Here is a 23,508-nt window from a genome sequence, read left to right as displayed (position 1 = left end):
CGCAAGGACTCCGCGGCTCCCTTGTTTACGCTCACGCAGAGGTTTGGAAATACCCGAGCTCCGAAAAGCAATGGTATGAAACCAGGCTGGGCTGTGGTCCGAGCTGTAATGCCAGTCCCCAGCACAGCTCCAAGAAAACCCAGGCCCGGAGTTCCCATCACCACGTGCACTTTGCTTTCTGGAGGTGCTCTCAGCACTTCCACAGCCCTCTCAAGAGTACACACTAGAGGAGGGCTGTAATTTATATATTGATCATTCCCTGATTTCTCTGCCAGATTTTTATCTCACTAACTCTGTGACATTAAAAAATCACTTAATCTCTGGCAGAGATAATATTTACATTCCACACAAATGCTTTGGGCCAAGTTCTGCTTTTGGTATGTCTCCGTTCTCCTGATTCCAATGCTGCTGCAATGACTATCAGAGAGAATTTGTCTTACTACATCTCTGCTACCATACATCACATTTCAACTCTCCAAAATCCCCCTTTCCCTATTTCCCATGCAAGATACAATGCACATTTGGAAAAAAAGCAGAAGGGTCATCTGCTAAGCATCTCAAATATTTAACTTAGGAGGAATGTTCTAGGGCAAAGAGAGTCCTGTGATTTAGAGCCAACACAGTTCTGCTTTGAAAACTGTCGTTTTAGCTAAAATTAAACTTATCTTCATGCAAACTTGTAATGCCTAATACTGATGGACAAGCCACCAGGAAGCAGAGCATTCCCAAACACCTGAATGCTTCGCTCCCTGGGCAGGAAAACCCAGGAAAACAAGCTCTTTGAGAGTGAAATATGAGCCCCTTCGCTTCATCTTAGCCAGAAGGAAAATATGCACAGAACAAAAAAGGATAAAAAGTTCAAGTTTGTCTATGCTGAAATCAGGCTTGGCTCAAGTGAGACACAAATGCCTGGGCCGATGCGTCCCTGTCCAAGGCCCTTGCTCAGAGAAGCAAGTCCCAGCAACGCGTTTTGGGGTCCGGAGAGCATTTTCTCCCAGATTCTTTTGGCAGAGGCTGCTGAGGATTTTGTTCTTCCCTCTAGTTTGGGCAAGGCCTCTTCCCAAGGAGGGCTCTGCGAAGTGCTTTTGTGTTTGCTTGTGGAGTGTGACATGAGGAACAGATCTCCTCCAGACCCTTCCAACTCAAGCATACACTGCACGGTTGTTTGCAACTCGCAGGGCTGTGTTCCACGCCTGCGATGATCACTTCCAGTCCTGTGAATAACTCTGCTGGCACATGGTATGTATTCATTCACACCAAAGAAAGCGTGGTCTGGGGAGGATTAGTTTCTAGACCTGAAATCCAGGGATAGCAGAGATGAAAGAGACCTCCTGTGAAACCCCATTTAGCCAGTTGCACTGCCTACACAGGATTATCATCAACGGAGTAATTCTGAATATTTGTCCAGCCAAGGTCACACGAGGCAGTGGTTCAGCAGATGACAGTCCCACAGCTTAGTAACTCCACTGGTAACCAGCCCACACGTTGTTTTATTTTTCCCTAATATATTCATCCGAACTGGATTTCTTCGCAGCACTCGAAGCAACTCCTCCTCCTCCTCTTACACGTTTCAAATATCTGTGCATGACCTTTGCTAAAGAAAAACATTCTCTGGAGCTGAATACACACTGCAGAGACGCTGGCAGTGACGTCACCTCGAGCCATGGCAGATGTGGAGGGAGCAATGGTGCAGAACGGCGGGGACGGCGCAGGAAGGCAAACCTGCTGCATGTCTGCAGGTGGCGTAACAGCAGCGGCAGCAGTGCGGCGGCGTCTGCACCCAAAATCCTCTCCTGGGACCCTACGTGGAGGCAGCAAACTGGTCTCCTAGAGGTGAAGAAATCAGAAAGCGCAGTACGGCTTGGAACCCGTAATCCATCCTCTTACCTCGATCCTTTCCGTTCTGCATTTTTTCCATTTCTTCTTCATCTTCTTCCTCTGCTTCAAAAAGAATAAAAAGGCACACGTGAGACAAGTAGGTGAGAGAACAGACACTCGGGGAACTCCTCCATGGCAAGGAGGATCTGGCCTTTCCGGCAGCTGATACTGGTGGGGATGGAGGATGGGGTCTGGGCTCCCCAAAAGGACCTGGAGGGAAGCAGCAGCATCCTTTCTGCAGCACTCCTGGTGACCAGCCAGGCCCCACTTACCCTGATCTGACGACCAGAGGTTGTAGGGTGCTGGCTGGAGGCAGTGCCTGCATTTCCCAGGCACTACAGGACCGAAGTCCCTTGAGCACTCTTATTTTAGCACTGCAAGAAACAAAGGGCTGCACCATATGGACAGAGGGAAGGAAGTCACAATTTATAGGCTAAAGTCAAATCTAAAGAAAAAAGGAAGTTCTGTGGTGATCGGAGGTGAAAACCCTGGAGGTTTCCCCCTTGGAATCACAGAATTTGCCCACGCAAGGTGCTCAGTGAGCCCCTGGGGCAAAGCCTCACAGGCTGTGCCCCGAGAGATGGGCTTTCTTTTCATGCCTGGGAGCTGGCGGTTCGTTATATCGAATTCCAGTTAACTTGAAGAGAATTTATGGCGAGGCTCATATTTATATAGCAGAGTGCGGGAGCAGAAGGTCACATTCTTCTGTAGATGGTGGCTCATATCTCCGTGTGCAACATTTCAGTGAGACCTGGGTAAACAGGTAACCGTTGTTATGAGCGGTGCTATCGCTTCTGCCTACTTCACATGCTGCTGAGAGCAAAGAAAAGGGAGAAAACCCTGCAATAAAAGGCGCAATTTGAAAACATGAAGTATTCTGAATTGCTCTGATCAAAGTGGATCTTGACGAGGGAGGCATACAAACATTTGCTCTCTTTGCTGCTTTGATAACAGGACCAGTGATCCCCGTGGAGTCACACCACCTCTGCCTACCCGGGGACGGCTGCCGATGAGTCCTCACTGCGAGCGCAGGAGAGAGCACTGACAAAACCAAACTCATTTTTCATAAGGAGACGTGACCTAGAGGAGCTGAGCAATCGCTTCGGTTCGGGTCCTGAACTTGCCTCCTGCTCGGCAGCTCTGCAGGGCAGGGGCTGAGCCTCCTCCAGAAGCATTACACTCAGCCTCGGGGGATCAGAGGCGTGTGTTTTTGAGCTCACTCTGAGTAAAAATGGCATCATTGTTTCCTAGTCAGCACCTAGTCAGCAGCGGCAGTACCGGGACTATCAGCACAGGAGAGAAAGGCTGGGGATGATCAAAGCACCTCTGAAGCCCACACAGAAACGCGCACCCCGAAGCAGTGTTCCCTTTCCGAAGCACTGGTTTCGGGGTTCATACGGAGCTATGGGGAGGCAAACAGAGGTGTGGGCAGTGCTGGCACCAGCGTCTCACAAACTGTTCGTGCACAATGCCTGCAGCCGTATCGGCGAGCCCCGGGCTGGAGGAGGTGTCTCTGCTCACAGCTTCGCTCCTGGACAATATGTGTTAAATCCCACTGACTCTCATCAGCTGAGGATAACTCATGCTTTTCCTAATTTACACAAACGAAGTGATTCCAGCTACTTTCAAGGGAGCCTTCCTTATTATCTGCCTATCAGCAAGAAAGAGGCTGTAATTAATTTTATTTTCACTCCCTTGTGACCCGTAACTGCATCGCACGACACCTGACGAGACCAAAACAGTTTCTGATAGCGTAAAGCCGCTCTGCTGGCGTTTGCCCAGCTCTCGTGGATTTCAGAGGAGGGCAGGAAGGTCTAGCTGACGTTCCACCTCCACCACAAGCACCACGGACCAGACACTGATCTCAGCCATACCCCTGTAAATGTGCGCTTCTATTAAAAGCAAAAAATAAATTACTGCAGACATCTGTTTTGGGCAGCGAGTTTGTTCACCGCATTTCAGCCTGGAGGGAACAGAGCTGTGCGTCTCGGAGCATGGTGATTTATTGAAGAAACACAAGGCCCTTTCACTGCAGTGGCACTGGTGATTCCTGCTGTAATACATGAAAGACTTTATTAACTCGCAGCTGCCTTTGCAGCCAAGACACAGGATTTAGGCTGGGTGAATTTACTGCTCAGCAGTAAAATATCAACCCGGTTTATAACTATGACTTCTCCATTAAGTGTAGTGGGAACAAAAGCTCTAACTAGCTTTAATATGGAGCTTGATAAGTTTATGGAGGGGATTATGTGATGCAACTACCGGATACGGAAAGGGGCTGGGGAGGCACCTTCCAGGTGTGTGTGGAACAGAAACCCCGATTTCGGTCTGAATGCAGATGCTTTCTGTCTTTCTCACAGCACGTGAACAGGCTGCTGGAATACCAAATAATCTCATACTCCATCACTGACAAAGCTCAAGAGTCACGGGATGTGCTCTTGGACTACAGCAAAAGCTCCTACAGTCCAATCAGCATGTTTACTTGCACTGAAAAGGCACGAAGGGAATAATTATCTTTTTTTTCCACAGTGCCATTTAATCCTTTGTTGAAATTGGACTCACATACACTTACTATATGTTTGTGATTAGAGCGTCTAGTGGGGATTCATTTGAGAGCAGTCTCACCTGCTGGTAGAGTAGCACAGCCACCAAGCAACAGTTTGTGTAGACTCACGCAAAGATCAGCCCTGACTGCTAACTTGTGAGCTTCTGCTGTTAAGGAGCTCTGACTTTCACAAGTATGACTGCAGAAGTGACACTTCTGACCAGTGAGTGGTCCCAGACATGACTGCACGGCACTGCAGAAAGCTCCCGCTGTTATACATGCACAGATCGATATGAGCAGGAGTGCATGAGCTAAATTTTACTCTGCTTCATGAATCATCAACGCTGCTATCAGCCAGGCTTCTATGTGCAGAATATTGCCTTAACTATCAGCGATAAAATCAATGGAAATCCTATTCAGATGGCATTTGGAGCTCTCGGTAATGTTAGCTATAAAAATGATTTTTCATTTTTACCATTGAAAAAATGAACACATAATCTTGCATTATGCCTTAAATAGAGTTTTTATAAAAAATAAATCTGAGGACAAATCTGCAGCTCGTGGCGCCAAGCTCTCCCTTCCCTGCTGCAGCTACGCGTCGTGAGGGTGGCGCTTACCCGAGTGCAGCTCCTTCACCAGCGATGACATTGTGTTCGTGATGGAGTCGGCGGCCACCAGCAGGTCGTTGCGGAGGTTCCTCCTCGTACCTGGGAGCAGAGCAGACACAAACAGCAGGTACAGCAGCCGCCAACCCCCCCGCACCGCGGTGCCACCCTGCCCAGCCCCACCAGCGACCGCCTGCAGCAGAGCCCAGCTCCAGCACCCAGCTCTGCTGCTCTGAAATGATCCCGTTCTGCTCGGCTGCCTGATTGCCTGTTTGTTTGGCTAATTAGTGCTGCTCTTCTCCTCGCTCAAGGACAGATATTCCTCTTTTCAAGCTGGGAGTTGCTGGGCTGATTGCAGCTGATCCATGCTCGTCCGTTCGTTCATCATCATTACCACCGCTGGCTTCTCTGCTGCAGCGACGTCGCGTTGCTGAGGTTTGAGAGGAGCAGCGAGTAACAGGAGCCTCCTGTGCAGAGCTCTCCTCTCGCACTGCTGGAGGAAGTACTCCTCTTCCTCCACGTGCCACGAGCCCAGCTCCAGCAGCGCTGTCCAGGCACTTGTGCTGCTGGAGGGACCCGCTCACGTATCAGCAACCTGAACATCTGGGCAAGCACGACTGGGAACTGTGAGTGGCCCAAATCTGCAAAGGAAGTGTGAAACCGCCCAAAAAAGCTATAAGCAAGAGCAGCAGGCACGGCCACACGTTGGGGCCTTCTTGCCTCTTGCCAAGAAGATCTTTCACTCGCCACTTGCTCCTGGCAGACCACTGCTGTGCTGGTCTCCCTTTTCCAGAGGTGCTTTCTCCACTGACTGCCGCCCAGTTTCACCGCACCCAGAGGCTGCAGCTGCTGCAGCCACTGACTGCCCATCCTGGCTGAGCCCTCTGGCACCTTTTCACACTGTTAAGATTTTATTTGCAGGCTTTGATGGCACGGGTTCCTATTTTCTGCCCTGGCAGGTGGTCTTTAGCATCCGTTTCTCAGGCCGAGGCGCTGGTGGCCCCGAGCTGGAGCTTTGCCACGAGCACATCCGTGCGCTGTTTCATTGGGTTACCTCTCAGCCATTCCCATACTTCAAGTCCTTGTAGAAAATGGCTCTAGGCAGTCTGTTACCCAGCACACGCACCAGATGTCCAAGTCGGCGTAGCCTCCAGGAGGACGGCTTTGATGCTGATATCTGACAGTGCTCTAAGATCTCAGTGGCCGGTATCCTGTCCTGTCATTTGCTCCGGCGAGGGCATGGAGACAACACATGTGGAATCAGCGGAGCCATTTGATGTGACATTCTGCAGCTGTACTCAACTGCAGTAACGACAACTGTACATTACACGTTTGCTTTTGTTTGAAGTTCGGTGCCTCTCTCATTCCAGACATGCTGCTTTCATCTCCCAAATGCTGCGCTGGCTTTGCCTCTCCTCTGCACAGTTTTGTTGTTAGCTGCGGTGCTCTGAGGCCTCCGGCTGCTGCGGATTTTAGCACTGCCAGCACATGCTCCAGAGCAGATGTGCTTTCCATAGGGACATCCCTGCCCTTCAGGTTGGGGTGCCAAGGGGCCAGCATCATGCCTGAGGCAGCGAGGCACTGTGCGCGCTTGTACGTGCACAAACAGCACTTTTTTTCCTGGGAAAAAGTGCAGATTTTGGGCCAGCAGGCTGGGAGCTTTGGCTTAGAGGACCAAGTTGTTACCTGCCCAAAAGAAGGCTCCTTCATCCCAGCCTCCAGCTGTCCCAAGGACTGTCACTGCATGCTCAGGTGAGGCACGGCCACCTCCCTGCTTGGTGTTACTCTCAGAGGGAAAGGTTGTAAAACTCCAGCCAGTGCCTCCCGTGAAACAAATGAATAAAGTTAACGAGCTTGTCTGGACATCTACGTGCAGAAGCCACTGGAAGCCCTCCTGGCTTGTGGCATTAAATTATTTTATTATGTGAAAATATAGAAATTTTATCCTGTTTCCTGTGTTCTTTACTTGCCTTGAATTTGCTTGATTTTTCATGATTAATATGAAATAGCACTAATTGTACAGATTGCCCTTCCGGAAGGATCATTCCTGGAAACTTATTACAAAGTCTGTTGACCATTTTTTCTTGAAAGTTTTTTCTAGTTGTTGAGAGGAATAAGTCATCACCGTGGTTATCACAAGAGGAATTTTCACCTCTCTGTTTGCAGGGGTGGACTGTATTTGCATCTGAGCACTTTGGAGGGACTGTTTTCTTTTCTTTCAGGATGATAAACAGCAGCATTAGTTTCCTAATTAGATGGTGGCTTCTACTTCAAGATTTCAATGGAAATACCACTAGGGCATTTGAACGTAACACTGCATTACTGTGTTTTCCCTGTGGCCAAGGGGAAGATCAAGAGATCACCTATGGAAGAAACATGTCTCATCTTAAGACCATATGATCAGGATCACTAAGAATCAATTCTGTAAAGATTTCCTTCTCTAGACCTGCTGATTTCCCCTCCAGCACTGACAGGGAGGCTCACAGAAGACTCATGGTCTGGAGTGAAGACAAGATGTAGTCTTGCAAAAGCAGCTGGCAGTCCATGCCATTTGTAGGTCACAGCCACGAGAAGTGAATAGAACTGAGATCTTCACTCCCTTTTCCTCTTCTCTCCCATTTGATAAGAATATGATAGATAGGCAAGAGGTAATCAAAGGTAATTTAAATGTTTTTGTTAGAAAACATAAAATAATTGTCACTCTTCTGCAAGAATTTTGTATTGCAGGCATTGCCTATGTGTTTTTGCTCCTGGTGAGCCATCACCACTGCTGACACCAAGCTGCTGAGTCCTTAGCCCTGCCGTAAACTGTTCTATACACTACCTGTAATACACTGCTACATATATTTGAGATTCTGTCAGGTGTTAGAAACCTAGAAAAAACAAGTTTTCACTTTGGGCAACATCAACAGGTCCTGACGAAGATTATTCCCCTACGAACCAGTCACTCAGGTAAAAGGCATGAATGATCCCTTGATTCATTACGTGAGCTTGTACCGGAGCCAGGAGTTTGAGGAAGACAGCTCTGACTGCAAACCATGCAGAGGGAAGTTTGCTTTGTCATGGCTTTTGCCTGTATCTCCAAAGAAAAAAGCAGATGGATAGAAAGCACATTTTGATGCCAAAGCAATACTGTTAAATAAAAAGAATCAAGTAGGGCAGTTAGTCTACTACTATAATCATGTGTTCATTACTCCTAGCTGCAGAAAGGAGATCATTTCATCTCTTTGTGCTTTCCTCATTAAAAAACCAAAGGGGAAAATGATGAACCAGATAGAGCAGATTTTCCCAGTGACTGGTAGGACTCATTGCACTGCTGTTCCACTTCACGCAGCCTGGAAAAAGAAAGCCAATCTGCAAAGGGGGAAGGAAAGGCAGCTGCCAAAGAAATCAGTTGAGAGCTCTCGGCTGTACCATCAAACTTGTTGTAGAGATGAAGAGGAGGCGACTGGACCACCCACAGCAACAGATGGAGTGTTGTGCCTCTGGTATTTGGCATCATGCCTCCCTGGAAATGCCTGCTTCTGCTGTCGTTTCTGGAAGTGTTTAGAGAGATGAGGAGCTTGTTCCTACTGATGGGATCGGAAAAAGGCACATCCTTCTCATAGATGAGTTGTGGATAGTCAGGGCTTTCATACTGGACTTCCTCCGCCATCTGACCTGCTCACTGGCTGAAATTTTGGAGAACAATTAACAGAGGCTTTCATTTTACCAAGTACGCTGGGGCTGAAGGCTTGCAGTCCTTGCTGTAGCACTCCAGGGATTAAACACCAATTAAAAGGATTTGCTGCTACTTCCTGCTCCTCCTTGCCTTCTTCCGGCAGCAGCTCATTTAGGCAAGGAAGAAGACTGTTACAGAAGGTTATTTCCAATCAGCAACCATAAATGCAAATTGTTCTTTACAATCTGTTTGGTTCTGAGGTATACCATCAGTTCTGGGAAGTTTATTTTCATGGGTTCTTTATTTCAAAAAGGAGAACATCTGACAAAAGTATTTGACATTAATATTCACCACCTTCCCTATCCAGCAAGAAATATTCTCATGAATGAGAAAACACCACCTCCAGTTTGTGATAGCATGTGATCCATGTTGTCATCTTTTATGAAAATAAGCAGCTCGGCCTCTGGAAGATGTAGAGCACTCTTGCTTAATGCAGAGAACCACGACATTACAAAGTCTACAGCACCCTGGCACTATTGGCCCTAAGATGTCAAATATCTATGGGGTTTCTCATGGAGTACCAAGAGGTCCATGGGAAGAGTTGCTGCCCTCTGGGTGTCTCTGCCCACAAACTTCTGAAGTCCTTTCCAGCACATTAGAGAGACGTGGATTTTCTGTCCTTTGATAGTCAACAAGTGAATTATAAAATAGATATGGGGGTGTCAGTCTCCAGGAACGTGGTTGGGGCAGGTCTACTTCAAAATAACTCTTCTCAGGACTTAGGTGTTCAATCAATAGAGAGGCCAGGCTACAGCATGAGAAGTCCGTAGAGTTAAGTGCAGAGCTTGCTACTCATAAAGGTAAAATAAAACATATCTTCTGCATGCATCCAGATGGATATTCTTTCCCATGACAAAACTCTACCAGAGTTTCTCAGGGCCCAGTGATTCAGAAGCAAACCCCGTGTCTGTCAAAGGTACCCGGGGAAATCAGGTCCTGGACCTCCTTCTCAGAGCTCTACGTTCCAGGCTGCTTCTGGATTGTTACAGGTAAAGAGTCCTGGACCAAAACGGGCAAAAGAAAGGAAGAGAGCACACGAAACCTAAGTGACTCCACTCCCGAGAAATACAAAATACAGGCACCCATTCCTACTGGGAATGACTTCTTTTGCTACGAGCAGAGTTGAAGAAGGTAGGACTGAAAAACAACTAATTTACTCCTTTGCAGAGATGGCTCCCTGAAGGTAAAAATCTCTTATTTGCCAAATTTCTTGACATCAGACTGACAGTCATGTCTTTGCTTGCCTTCTTCCAACATTCCCCGAGGATGGAGCTTCCGTTCTTCCTCCTCTCCAGTAGGTGAGGAAGAGGCAGAGATCTGGATTGAGTGGAACATTTCTGTTTCATCTAGTTGTCTTCAAATTCCAAAGAACTTCTTGAACTGACAATGGCTTTGACATGTAAAAGTTTAACTTTTGAAATGCGTGACTGCAGAAGGTTTTTTTTTTTATTTTTTTTTGTAAAAAGCAACAGCAGCTAAGTATAAACTCACACTACCTACAGAAGTTGGGGAATAAAAATATGTATGTTAACTGCTGCCCTGGTTTTCTTCAAAGCACTATAAACTGTATTATTTGCAAATGGACATTTGATCCAACCACATTGCTTTTACCAAAGAAATGGAAGAGACCTTACAAGGAGGGGAATAGAGCTGAAACAGCCTGATAATCCAGCATTTCTTATATCTATGTACAGAGCAGTTGCCAACAATGAGTTTAGGCCTAATAGTGGCATTTTTTTTCAAATGCATGGGGCATAACGTCTAGAGAAGGTGCAAAGGAACAAGGAACTCTGATCCTTGGCAAGAACTGGGGAACGGGAGCAAGAGAAAGCACAGTCACAGAAATACAGAATCTACTAGGTTGGAAAAGACCTTCAGGATCATCAAGTCCAACCATTATTTTTGCAAGGCATCTGTGTCCTTCTGCTTCTTCATTATGCGTCCCCCCACACTTCCTTTCTCTGTTCCGTTTCCCCATACTCAGCAGTTTTTCCCTTTTCCCCCCAGGGCTGCTGCACTCCTGTGCCTGTGGCAGGCAGCGTGCCGGATGGCAGATGTGCACAGCAGCCGACTGCTCTGCCAGGAACAGTCCTCACCCAACGCTGCTGCAGAACGGCAGCTTCCTTTGTGCTTCATAATGAGCAGCCAGGTGAGAAACTCTGAGCTGAACCCTCTGGGAGGAGGGCTGCTTGCTTTCTCTGCTTTTAGTCATTTAACTGCCTTTTCCCTCCAACTTTTCTCACAAATCCTAGAGCAGTTCAACCAGCGGATGTGCAAATCTGATCAGTTTTTGATGTCTACCCATTAAATTACTTGTGGGCATAACTTTCTGGGATGGAAGAGCCCTTCCCTGGAGGGCAGATCACGCTCACAGAAATAACTTCATTAAGTTGTAAAGATTAGAAACTTGCCCCCAGTATATTTGGCCTAAAGCAGAGGAAAGGGACTCGTGACTACTGCCTCAGGACTGGCAAGTTAGGTTTGCGTCACATGTGGTGACAACAGGACTGCCCCCCGGTGTGGCTGTGCTCTGAGTGATGCTCACCTTGCGTGAAAGCTTCCTGCACGTCCCCTCCGACACCTGCCAGCGAGTCCTGGGGGACGTGCGTTGGGGTAGAGCCGGCGGAGGTGGATCTGACGGGCATGGGCATGGGGCGGCTGGCTCCGTGGGTGGGTGACGAGTGTGCCGAGCCTGCTGCTTGTGCCTGCATGGGAAACACCAGACACAGTTTCCAAATTTTAAACTTTTTTTTCGGTCAATGTCTAAAAATAACCCTGTAAAAATACAAGAAAAAGCATGCATCAGGGAAGACGCTTCACCAAAACACCTTCGGGTTGAGTGATGTGAGGCATGACTGTCAGGTGCTGGATCCCTCTCCATGCAGCTGGGGGACCCAAGGCGGTGGCACGATGCGCCAGGCTGCCTACCCTGGGTTGTTCTGCACCTGCTCTCCTGCAGGCAGCAGTGAGAACTCTCTGTGGTGGCAGCAAGGTGCTGCTGAAGGACCATCCCTGTCCTGCTGCGGGGTCAGGAACCAACATTTGCTATGGACAAGCCCCCAGATGTCCACTGTTACACGAAACAAAGACAAGTTGGGCAACCTATTGAAAGAACGGCTTTGCAAGGTGCAGATAACGTTCAGAAAGCAAACAGCAAATGTGTGACGAGTGGCTGACCAAACCCACAAGTGCCATGCAAGTGATTTATTAATATTTGCACAGGAAGTTCACCTATGTGCCTAAAGTCATTAAAAAAAAATCAAAAATTACATCTTTCTCTGGTCAGACTTTAACAGCCAGACTGGCCAAAGCTACTTTGGACCCTGCAGTGCTGCTGGGAGCCTCGCGAGTGGCTCTGCAACACAGATGGCAGTGATGGTCCCAAGGGGCTTTCCCAGCCCCATGGGATGACTGGGGCTGGGAAAGCCCCTGGGTTCCCTGTCCCCCCCTGCCCCAGCAGGGTGCCCAGCCCCTTGTCCTGGGCTCGGGGAGCTCTCCCAGGAGCAGCCCCCGGCCCCTCTCGGGGCACCCCTGGGCCCAGCAGTGCTGCCTGAGGGGCAGGGGGAGCCTCTGGGCCTGGCCCTGGGCAGCGCTGAGCAGAGCCCGGCTCCGGCCTCTCCGCACCTCCCTGCGGGTACTGACGGCCATGGGAGAGCTCCCCCGGAGCCTCCTCTGCTCCAGGCCCAGCAGCCCCAGCTCTCGCAGCCTCTCCTCACAGCACAGGGGCTCTGGGCCTGGCAGCACCCCAGGGGCATGGCCTGGGCTCTCCCTGCTGGGCCCAGGTCTGTCTGTGCTGAGGGGGGCCCAGAACTTAGTGTGCACTCACAGAATGTACAATTTCATAGCAAATATCAAACAAATATAGTTTTTTTTTTCCCCATGAAAAAGGTTTGAAGGCTCATAGAAAGTTGCTATAATGTTCACTTGGGCAAAAGTCCCTGGCTTCGGGATTAATGCTGCCCCAGCAAAGCCTCCAGAGCAGAGCCTGGAGTCAGCCACTGTGGTGATGAGCAAGGAGGGGCTGAAGGACTCGTGAGGAGAAGGTAAATACAAAGGGCACACACTTGTTGGCTCTGTGCTTACAAAACAGTAACCTCCCTGATGCACTTGTGTCATGCCAGCGCCCCAGAGACATTTGTTAAGCAGAGCAGCAACTTGGGTGCTCCATGGCACCTCCAGGGAGCTCCTCAGTGCCAACCCCACCGCCCGGCAGAGCCGGACATTGCCCTTCCACAGAGCATGTACCAGTTAATAACCTGTTATATGCTGTACGTGACCTGTTACATGTTGTTAATGGCTGAAAGAGGGCAGGTTTAGGTTAAATGTGAGGAAATCCTTCCCTCTGAGGGTGGCGAGGCCCTGGCGCAGGCTGCCCCAGGAGCCGGGGGTGCCCCATCCCTGGCAGTGCCCAAGGCCAGGCTGGATGGGGCTGGGGGCAGCCTGGGTTGGGGGCAGGGGTTGTGCCCATGACAGGGGTGGCATCGGGGGGCTCTGAGGGCCCTGCCAGCCCAAACCATTCCATGGTTCTGTATCGTGGTCATTCTCTGCAGCAATTTCTGTCTTTCAGCAGTCTCTACTCCCTCCTGCTCTATTGCGACACTATTAGCGATCAGGTCTGCCATGCTTTGCTAGCCATGATTTACAACCTGTGACTGTATTTATATGAAAGCCGTGCTGCCTTTGATTAGGGCAAAGCTGCCCATAAAAAAAAAATCACATGTTAAGGACACTAAAACCGTACAGCCCCTGATTAAATCCCTGTTTGGCTTGTGCCGTTCTGTTTGTCTCCTATTCTCTGTCCCGTGCATCGTTTGCTCCCGTTGACGTGCACCAGTTACCGGGGCAACCCGGCAGCCGGTGGTGCGTGCCGGTGGCACCGCCGCACCCGCGCAGCCGCCCCGGCGCCCGGCTTCCCACAGCAGCACCGGGACGGCCAGGGCCTGAAGCTGGCATTCTCGTAAAGCACAACACGGAAATCCACCCGTGCATGAAGCTGTTGCTTTGAAACTGCATTAATAACGCGGGGAGTTAAAGAAGTGAGCGAAATATTCTTCTGACGCTGGTGCCTGCAGGGGAGATGGCTGCAGGGGGGAGATTGTCTTTGCAAGATGAAATTGTTAGCAGATAAAGGAAATGCATGCGCAACACCGTCAGCTTCACTCCCCTGCACCAAAATCTGAAATAAAATCCATAAAAAAAGACCTGCACGTGTACAGAAACACCGAGTCTGCACGGAATGGTGGCAGCTGTGTGCGTGGCTCTGCTGGTGGCAGTGGCTGCTCGGCCCCATGGCTCCTGCCCTCGGTGCTGCTCAGTGCCCACCTGGGCGGATGCTCAGATGAGGCACAAAGACCACGCACCCACTGAGAGCAAGGAGCAGGATGCAGCCCAGCATCAGCACAGCAGCCAGTGAGCTGGAACTCACCTTTCCCTGGCAGGAGGCTGGTGGAGGAGGTAGGAGGAATTGCACTGTGTGGAAATTTGGTCCCCAGGTCCCACCTTGCCATTATGGAACCTCAGCACACATCCATATTAAACCCCAGAGGCCAACTTAATGTTGGCAGGTGAGAGGGATTAAAAATGAAAAGCCTGCTAGAGATGTTGTTATTTGGAAAAACAAGAGTGAGATTAATAGAGTAAGACTCTACCACTGCCCAAGCCTGAAGGCAAATTCCAGCCTGCATGGCCAGCTCCACACTTCTCCACATCTGGCCCAGGGCATCTGAATAGATGTGCTCTTGCCTTGGACCAAAAGGAGCCCTTGAGCCCCAGGAGCTCCCACGCTGATGGGCTGGCAGCAAAGGCCAAGGCGCAACACCCAGGCATCTCCACGTACATCAAGCCTCTGGGGGAGTCAGGGAAATCTTTTTTCCACTGCCACTCATCTTTGAGACACGTCACCTATATTTTGTATTCTTAGAATAAGTACCCAAGCACTTTAATTATTTTTTTTTTTCAACCGCTGGGCATGCAGATGGACCGTGCCTATTTGCATACTGCAACCACTAGAGCAGAGAGGCTGGGAATGTCCCTCATCCTCGCAATGACACAGTTCCTGGAAATCTTAGTGATTTCAAGAAAAGCTCGTGACTGCGTGCACAGAAAATACAGCTGAAGGGACAGCAGCTTCGGGGCAGTGCTGTGCCTCCCTGCTGTCACTGCTTCATGCATGGCCACACCACCATGTCCAGAGACCCCAGGCAACACACCCTACAGCACCCAATAGCTGAAAGAGGATCTGAAAGTTTTCGGTTGCAAAGACTACAGAATCACCTTCACGGGAAGCAAAACACATGTGGGCTGTCCGTGCCTGTCTGCTGGGAGTGTGACTGCAGGGCTGCAGCCCGCAGATGCCAAAGCTGCCCTGGTTCTGTGAGCAGCGCAGCCTCTCTGCTGGCCCACCACCAGTTGGGAGAAACAGCAGCCCCAGTTCGAGGCTTATGGCAGGAAATTGTCAAGTCTCAAGAGCGAACTTAATAGGAAAAGAAATGCAGAAATTCTTCTGGAAGACATTTCTTCACTCCTTCTGACTATCAATATAAAGCACCTGTTTTCACTGAAAGATGGAGAGGAGGACACAGGTCTCCATCAAGGACGGGAGCATTCACACCCCAAGCAGAAAAGTCTTGAACAATGTGAAAGAGCTGGGAGGAGAAAAACAAACTGAAAAACACATCTGTTGTGGTTGTACCTCATTAAAATTACAAATGACAGGACTCTAGTGTGTCTGGAAGACAATCCTGAGTCACAGGTAGCAAGGACTGAAACCGGACACTGTCCCCAGCAGCACAGGCTGAAGAGCAGCTTAGCTGGCCCACCGACACTTGCCAAAGCACACGAAGCACTACACCTTTTTCATTAACGCAGCATCTACCAAAACACAGGTGGAAGATCAAGAGGTGTAAGCTGTACTTGCATGCACACTGCACATGTAGTCTTGCAGGGGCTGGCACAAAACCCTCAAAGTTTGTGTCCCAACGAGGAAAGAAAGAATCAGACTTCCTTCTGGATGATTGCTTGGGAGATTGCTGAGGCCACGATGCCCATCAGGTGGCCATTTTTTTCATGCATGGAAACGATGCCTTCATGGGTCTCGAGCAGGACCTGGAGAACTGCACAAGTCTCTGGTTGCCTGGGCTGAATGAAGAGCCGAGTACTTTGGGGGATGATGATTCCTTTCTGCTCAGGGCTGGACTCTTGATACAGACCGAGCACGGAGGGAGCTATTCCCAGGCCAATCCAGAAACCAGGCATCAAATACATGAAGAAAAGTGGCAACTATCAGCACAGAATTTGAAACACAGAAGTAGCACTGACTTTATGGACAAAATGAGCAGAAGCTTTGGGAAAGAAAGGAAGAAAGTCCACTGGACGATGGACAATGCTCTCAGACACATGGTCTGATTTTTTGGGCGGTCCTATGGGGACCCAAGAGTTGGACTCAATGATCCTTGTGGGTCCCTTACAATTCAGGATATTCCATGATTCTATGATTCAAGACTGAGTCCAAAGGAAATCTGTAATTTTGTGATGCACTCACAAAAAGACAGGACGAGAAATATTGATTCAACCTCAGCAACAGTCTCATGGTGTGCACATGGGGTGTGCACTGCTGCACACATCTGAGGAAGGCTTTACAAACATATTATTCTGGTACTGCTGTAGCAAAAATTCCTGTTGTCTCCAGTGGCTGTATGTACTCCCACAAGAGTGTGCACACATGAATACCTGAAGGAGAGGGTCTGGGTGCTTTCCTGGCTCAGGTCTGCATGTGGTTCTTTAGCAACTGGTAATATCTGTTTTTCTCTAATTCCAGATAAAGCAAATCTATTTTACATGTTGACCTCATTTTTCTTGTGTTTTATATAGTGAATGTAGTCTCAAACATGCTTGATTGTTTTCACTCTGCACTGAGTGATGAGTCCTGTGGAAAAACGATGCATGTGGAAAAATGGTATATGACCTTTAGACAACATTTGTGACACATATACATCCAGCAATCAGAAGTAAGAATGTGTGAGCTAGCTGTAAGCTGGCATTTCCTAACCATTAACATTATTTAGGTCAGCCTGGGCAATAACCCTCAGCCCACGGCTCTCAGGTACCATTGCCTGTGGAAACCCCAGAACAGCCACAGGAAACCCAGCAATGGAACCAGAGGATGCTGAGGACACAAGCAGGAGCCAAGGATGCTCATGGTGACAACGAGCCTCACGCACAGCCTGAGCTCACGCTGTACGGCATGAAAACAGCCCTGTCCTAGAAAGCACATTATCTACCGAGAAAGCAAGAAAGACATCTGGTACACGCAGACAAGCGCGGAAGCAGAAAGGAAGAGCAGAGGAGCCCTTGCCAAAAGGCGGTCACAACGCCAACCACAGGTGCTGCAGCGCTGGGGCTTGGCCCCGAGAAGAGGAAGCCGTGGGAGGAGGTGGCAGGTTTAACTGTGCCTCTGCACACGTGGGGAGGGAATGAGGACAGCCTGGAGGGAGCATGCGACAGTTAATGGATATGCTCAGGAATTGTTCCCAAGGCTGAATGGGAAGGCAGCATTGAGGGCAATTCAATAAATCACTCTCACTGCCTTCCCTCTCCAGAGGCTGAAGGCAAAGAGAGGGGAGGAAGGAATGGGCCAAGGTCATAAATACTGGAGCTGAGGCTATTCCTGTGCTTTCTAAAGCCGTTGAAGTGAGCCTGACGTGGGGCTTTTGTTTCAGCGCCTCTGCTCCCCAGCACATCCAACTGCTTCTGCAGCTTTGCCTGACGGAGAGTGGTCTGCCAGGGAGCGTGCGCAGCGCAGCCCCTCCGAGAAAGCTCTGGTGTTTGTAAACAGAGCAGAGGCAGATTCGTGAGCAGGTTCTGACTTCACTAGGCCACAAAGAGAAGACCACGCTCTGCAGAATGGCAGCCTTAAAAACCCTGGGAATGGGTTTCTTGCATCTTCTTCCCAGCAACTGCACCAAGGAGGATATAGAAGATGGATTTCAATTTAGAAAAACAACCAAAGAAACCTCTGACCCAGCTCCTGAAATGTTTGGGAGCTGACTTAGATTTATTGGCTCCAGTTTATCAAGTCTTATATACAATAGTTCTGAGGTTTAACCTAAAAACCCCTTAATATTTCCTGAAAAAACATGAAGAGACAGAGCACTGGGCTGTGCATCAAAACCAGTTCAATAGAGGTACAGGAAGCAGTGGCAGTAACAGCTTCTAGCATGCATACAGAATAATAGTTGCACCACCGCCTGCCTTGTTCTGACAGTTTAACCAGAGCACCCCGCTACTCTGGTCACCTGCCATCGGATTTTCCACAACCATTATGCCAGAGGAGAGTTTTAAAAGAGAATGGGATCACAGAGTAACTGAAAAACTCGCGTTGGAAGGGACCTCAGGTGTCCAGCCCAACAGCCTGTATCAATGGGGTCAACCTGAAGGCACTGCTCAGGAGGTGCTGATCAACTAGCTGATCTTTGGAATTCTCCCTGAAGGAAGATGCCACCTCTCTGGACAGCCTGCCCCAGATTTTAACCACTCTCATGGGAATTTCCTTCCCACATCCAGCCAGAATCCACCCAGGCAATGTGTTTCTATCGCCTCTTGCTCTGAACATCTGGGAGATTCTGGCCATGCTTTCCCCTCAGTCACCCATCAGAGATGGACGATCACTGCTGGATTTCCCTCACTTCTCTTCTCTAGGCTGAGCACAACCAGCTCGTACACCACCCCGAGCAGAGGTTTTGTAGAAGCTGGATATTAGGAAAAAATTCTTCATGGGAAGGATGCTGAAGCTCTGGGAGAGGTCACCAGAGAGGTAGGGGACCTCTGTCCTTGGGGGTTTTCAAAATTTGCCTACCTGAAGCCAGAACTGACTTGATCTAGTTCCAGCAGCAGTCCTGCTTCGAGTGGAAGCTTGGGCTAAATACCCACAACAAGCATCACATTTGTACAACGTTGAGATCCTACAGATGCTTTCTGAGAAATTTATAAAATTTGCGTTGCAAGAAATATACATTGATTTTAATGTATTTTATTATCTAGCCTACTCCTATGAATATATTAAAATAAACAGGATTGTGTATGCATAAAGAGAGCTAACAGTTTTTAGATAAATGATTTAGACAAGTAAATACCTCATCATGCCCCAAATAACTAACTCCAGACAATACTGCAGAAATGGAACAAAAATGAGAATATGAACACATGGCCTACAAGTCTCATTTTTTGTTCTGCATATTTGCTGTAGGAAATTAAGGAAATCAGACAACGTCAAACAGCATCCAAGAAAAAGCGGGGATCTTCATTAGAGAGTGAAATGGGAATGGGCTTTTCATCTGCATATCATGCACAGTTTCTAATTCGCATTTACCATGCTCTCCTTTGTCTTTATTTAAGAATCAGGCAGTGTCTGGCTTCCTCACGTCGAGTACCATGAGGCTCACGCTGAAGAGCTTTTATCACATCCACTGACAGTGAACGAGGTGCCTCAGCCCATACTGCACTTCCTTGCCACTCTGCCCATCGCCTGCTCCTGTCCCCCAGGCCCTTTCCCCCCTTTTTAAGTACTGCTGACACCACCGTGCTCGAATGCGCAGGGTGACCCCCGCGAACACCATCGCATGTACTGTGACCACAGAACATCTTGCAGCAGGGAAGAAAAATCTTGCTTTCTGCATATTTCACCAAAAAGCTGGCAAGTAGGAAATCAAGTTATTCTTTCCATGGATGTATAGGTCATCCGTCTAGCCTACATCATCTGTGTTTAAAATTTCACACATATACAATCCAAAAGCCGCAGCGCCCTTGCATTCCTTTGCTCATTTTGGGGCTGAGCCAACTCAATAAATAGCATCGAGGAGCCTGAAAACAACGAGCTGAGATGCTCCTTGTGCTGAGGTTAATTTTGTTTAGAAACGCCTTGAAATATTGGGGAAATTTATGAGTGCTGAAAAGTACAAATATTTTACTAAGCGGAATATTATGGACTACCACAGGCAGGTTAGCCAGACAGCAGTATAGACAGCAATCCTCAGCAAAACAATCCAACAAACTAGGAAAACCAAGAAGTTTTTAGCCTATGAGGAATAAACAACAGAGGTGTAGTGGGTGTGAGACAACACAGTCTTGCTGCAAAGAGGCCTTGTCACGTGAGACTTTTATAGACTCCTAGAATATCCCGAGTTGGAAGCGACCCACAAGGATCATCGAGTCCAACTCCTGGCACCACACTACCCCAAAATTCAGACCATATGACTGAGAGCAGAGTCCAAACGCTTCTTAAACTCCAACAGGCTCTGCGCTGTGACTGTGTCCCTGGGGAGCCTGTTCCAGTGCACGACAACCCTCTCGGTGGAGAACCTTTTCCCAATACCCAGCCTGAACCTCCCCTGCCGCAGCCTGACACCACACAGACTCTGCACAGACAAAGGGAAAGACAATTGAGAGGCCTGGCAGAAATGCCACCAGCAGGCACTTCAAATCCTCGAGAGGCCCACCAGCACAGGGGGCTCCGAGGAGCCAAGCTGAGCTCTTCACCATCACTGTAAACTCCGTAAAAAGCTTTCTGCTGGCCCAGAGCTGCCTTTAGTTCCTTCATAGCGGCGTGCGGCCCGAGGCCTGCCTGATGCCCTGCAGCTGCGTGCCGGCTCCTTCACCCGAGCTCTTGCTCACACCATTTCCCCATTGTTTGGTGTTTTTTTTGGTGTGTGTGTGCACTGTGGTGTCCTGCCTGTCTGTCCCCACCGCTGGGGCAGGAGCAGCCCCTCTGCAAACATTCCTGGTCTGTGCACACAGACACATCCAGAGTGGGCCTGGAGCATCTCCTGAGGAAGCCTGTCACAGCATCAGCGTGCTGAAAAGCTGCAGAAAACTTTGCAGCTATTACCACTGTGTAATAACTTGTTAAGTGTAATTTCAGGTGTTTTTTTCTGCAGTCAAGAATTACAAAAGCTGCTGTTTACAAAGGATGTTACTCGCTCACACAGGCTGCTCTGATTGGCCTGAAATGAACAGAAACACAGAAAAACAGAGCTGTAGGAAAACATCCAGTACACCCCTTCCACCACAGCTGGACCCACTCTTCATAATCCCTTCCTGACAAATGTTTATCCAAAATGCTCTTACAAACCTCTTCATTCAGATTTTCCTAAAGTCTAAATGAAATTCCTAAATGAAATTTTCAGCAACTGCTGCACGGCCCAGCCCCGCTGGACGAGGACATCAGCACTTCCCTTCTCCTTGCTGTTATCTTCTACATATTCAAAGACTTCTAAAACTTGCTCTCAGCCTTTCTCTTCTCTGGAGTAAACAGCATGGGTCCTTTAGCCTTTGATGAATCAGAGCCGGCAAGCTTCCTCTTGATCTTCTCTGGACTTGCTGCATCTGTTTGGAAAGCTGGTGCCCAGAACCAGACCTCCTGTTTCAGGTCAGACCACAGTGAAGGTCCACGGAAGGAGAGGCTGCTCGTTGTGCCTAGGGAACCCCAAAGTAATCTCTTTTTTTTTTATTATTTTATTTTTAATATCATGACATTGACTTATATTCATGCTGTGACCCCCAGGTGCAGAATGGTTCTCATTCTAGTTGCTCAGTTTTTTATACTTACTTAGTACTTCCTTAGCTGACTTCACTGCACAAATACTTTGTATATACTGAAATCCAGTTTCTTTTTTCTCTTCCCTCCAAGTAGTCCTGCAATTTTTCAGGATAATTTCGAATTCTTACCCCGTTCTCTAAAACCCCTGCAATCTTCTCCTGCTAGATGTTATGAGCAAACCCAAGTCCCTTGCAGGAAGACTGAATAGTAATTAATTCAGGACAGAAATAATGAACTACAGAGGAATTTCAATTTACACGTCTTTCTATTCTAACAGGAAAACCTTGACAACTGACCTTGGAGATAACTTCTCCAACCAAATTTATAGCTGCTTTGCATTAAGCTCATCAAGCCCATGCTGCTTCGGCACTACAGAACAGAAAGAAAGCAAGAGTTTGTTTGTTCCAGAGCCACCTGTGGCATCGTAGAGGAGAACTACGACAGCTATGCTTACACTTGCCTGCTTTTTTCTAGTACAGACAGATTTGGATTGCTTTAACCTGTGATGCAAACTGGAACCCCATTAAGGCAGTTTGGCACAAGGTCTTGTCCTTACATCTTTCACAGAGAAACCAGGCAGAGGTGAAGAGCATGGCCACACAAGCAGGCACTGCTGCAGCTTGCTGGTACTGAATCTTGTTTCAGTACCACCCTTCCCTGTCCCGTTCTGCAGTCTCTGGACATAGCAGACAGCACACTTGCAACCAAAGTGCACAGTCCTGCTATTTGATGGCAGTGTCAGGGTTGTGTGAGCTGAAACTCTGTGCAGGACCTGCAGGGGCACTGCTCTGCTCAGCGCCATGGCTGCATTCAAGCTATAGGTTCCCTTTAAGGTATTTCACCAGAATTTAGGTCTGCATTGCCATTTGTGGTTTTCCTTTTTACTAGCGCTTTAAAAATTGTTTATGTTAACCCGAAGTGGAGAAAAAAATTCCTTTGAGTGCTACAGGTGAAGCTGTTGCTGCCTCCGCTTGAATAACTCCAACCAGGTTGAAGCATGTGCCAAAAATAATTCAACGCCCTCTCCGCAAATATACTTTCAGGAAAATATTTAAAACAGAAAATAAAGTCACTGAACTCAGATCCCCTACCAATCAGTCCTGTTAACCTTATTCGTGTAGGAAAATTAAATTTTATCGTCCTCTGTGGCACATTAGCCAGGGCTATCTGCTCACACAGGCCTTACGCTTCCTGCCTCGCTTTAACGCATTACAGTAAAATCGACAAGAACAATCACGTAAAGGCACACATAAAAAGCTTATTAGCGCGGCCGGCTAATAACCTTTCTGAAGCGTTGCTAAAATCCCCCATCTAAACCCCAGAGCAGGGCTGTTATCATGGCAACGAGCAAGCGCCGCGCCGGTGCCCGGTGCGTGGCCGGCGGCCAGGGAGCAGATGGCTCGCACGGCCGATTCCTGTCCGGCTGCAGCGCCTCCAAACGCAGCACGCCCCAACCCCACCGCTGCTGAGTTTGGGAAATGCTGCTGATGTGCTGCCCCGAGACCCCGTGAGAGAAAAGTGCTGTGACCGGAGAGGAGAGGGCACTGCAGAACGGGGATCAGGCACCCTGCAGCACCAGCGTGTGCGTGGACCTACCCGCATAAGACATGCAGACAGAGATGCACGCACGTAGAGAGGGCTCACGTGGGGGAATGCATTGCAAATCCTCACCAGCAGCACTGCTCCCTTTTGGATCTCCATCAGGGCTGGGCGTTTCGGCAATGCACAGCTGCCTGATCGAACGGCGCGGCAGAAAGGCCAGGCGGTGCAGGGATGACTGCAGCACGCCATTTGCATTTAATTGTTTAAAACCCATGTAATTAGACTAAATACACCAAACCACACAGCAATACAGTGTGGGCCGCGAGGCAGGCAATCCGGCAACGAGGTCACGCAGGGAAGAGGGGCCATAACTGCGCAGCGCAGCAGCCTTTGCTGCTAAATCCTTGTGTTAATTAACAACGGCTAGATTGCTCTCGAAGAAGGTAGCTCTCCCCTCCTCACTGCAGTGCCAGCCCTCGCAGAGGCTGCAGCACAGCTGCAGTCTCGGGTGCCAAACCCAAATGGCATTGTGGGAGCCCCCATCTCCCATCCCAGGGGCAAGGCCCCCCTCCTTGAAACGCCCCGGAGCTGGTGGGGCCGCCGTGCAGGGAGCCGCTAATCCTGC

At 48.9% G+C, this 23,508-nt stretch overlaps 1 protein-coding gene across 3 annotated transcripts in view; it reads right to left on the bottom strand.

Annotated features, from left to right (window-relative positions):
* DTNB (dystrobrevin beta) overlaps positions 1–23,508 on the bottom strand; it is a 192,626-nt gene that overhangs the window by 3,445 nt on the left and 165,673 nt on the right. For all 3 annotated transcript variants that reach the window (XM_084285383.1, XM_084285381.1, XM_084285382.1), the window contains 3 exons: positions 11,295–11,454; positions 5,041–5,130; positions 1,888–1,941 (listed from right to left, as the gene is read on the bottom strand). In XM_084285383.1, the coding sequence (XP_084141509.1) occupies positions 1,888–1,941; positions 5,041–5,130; positions 11,295–11,454 (304 nt within the window). The remainder of the gene's footprint in view (positions 1–1,887; positions 1,942–5,040; positions 5,131–11,294; positions 11,455–23,508) is intronic.

Source organism: Netta rufina (genome assembly GCF_964035555.1).
Source record: "Netta rufina genome assembly, chromosome: 3".
Taxonomy (NCBI): domain Eukaryota; kingdom Metazoa; phylum Chordata; class Aves; order Anseriformes; family Anatidae; genus Netta; species Netta rufina.
This window is presented reverse-complemented; position numbering and strand designations above follow the sequence as displayed.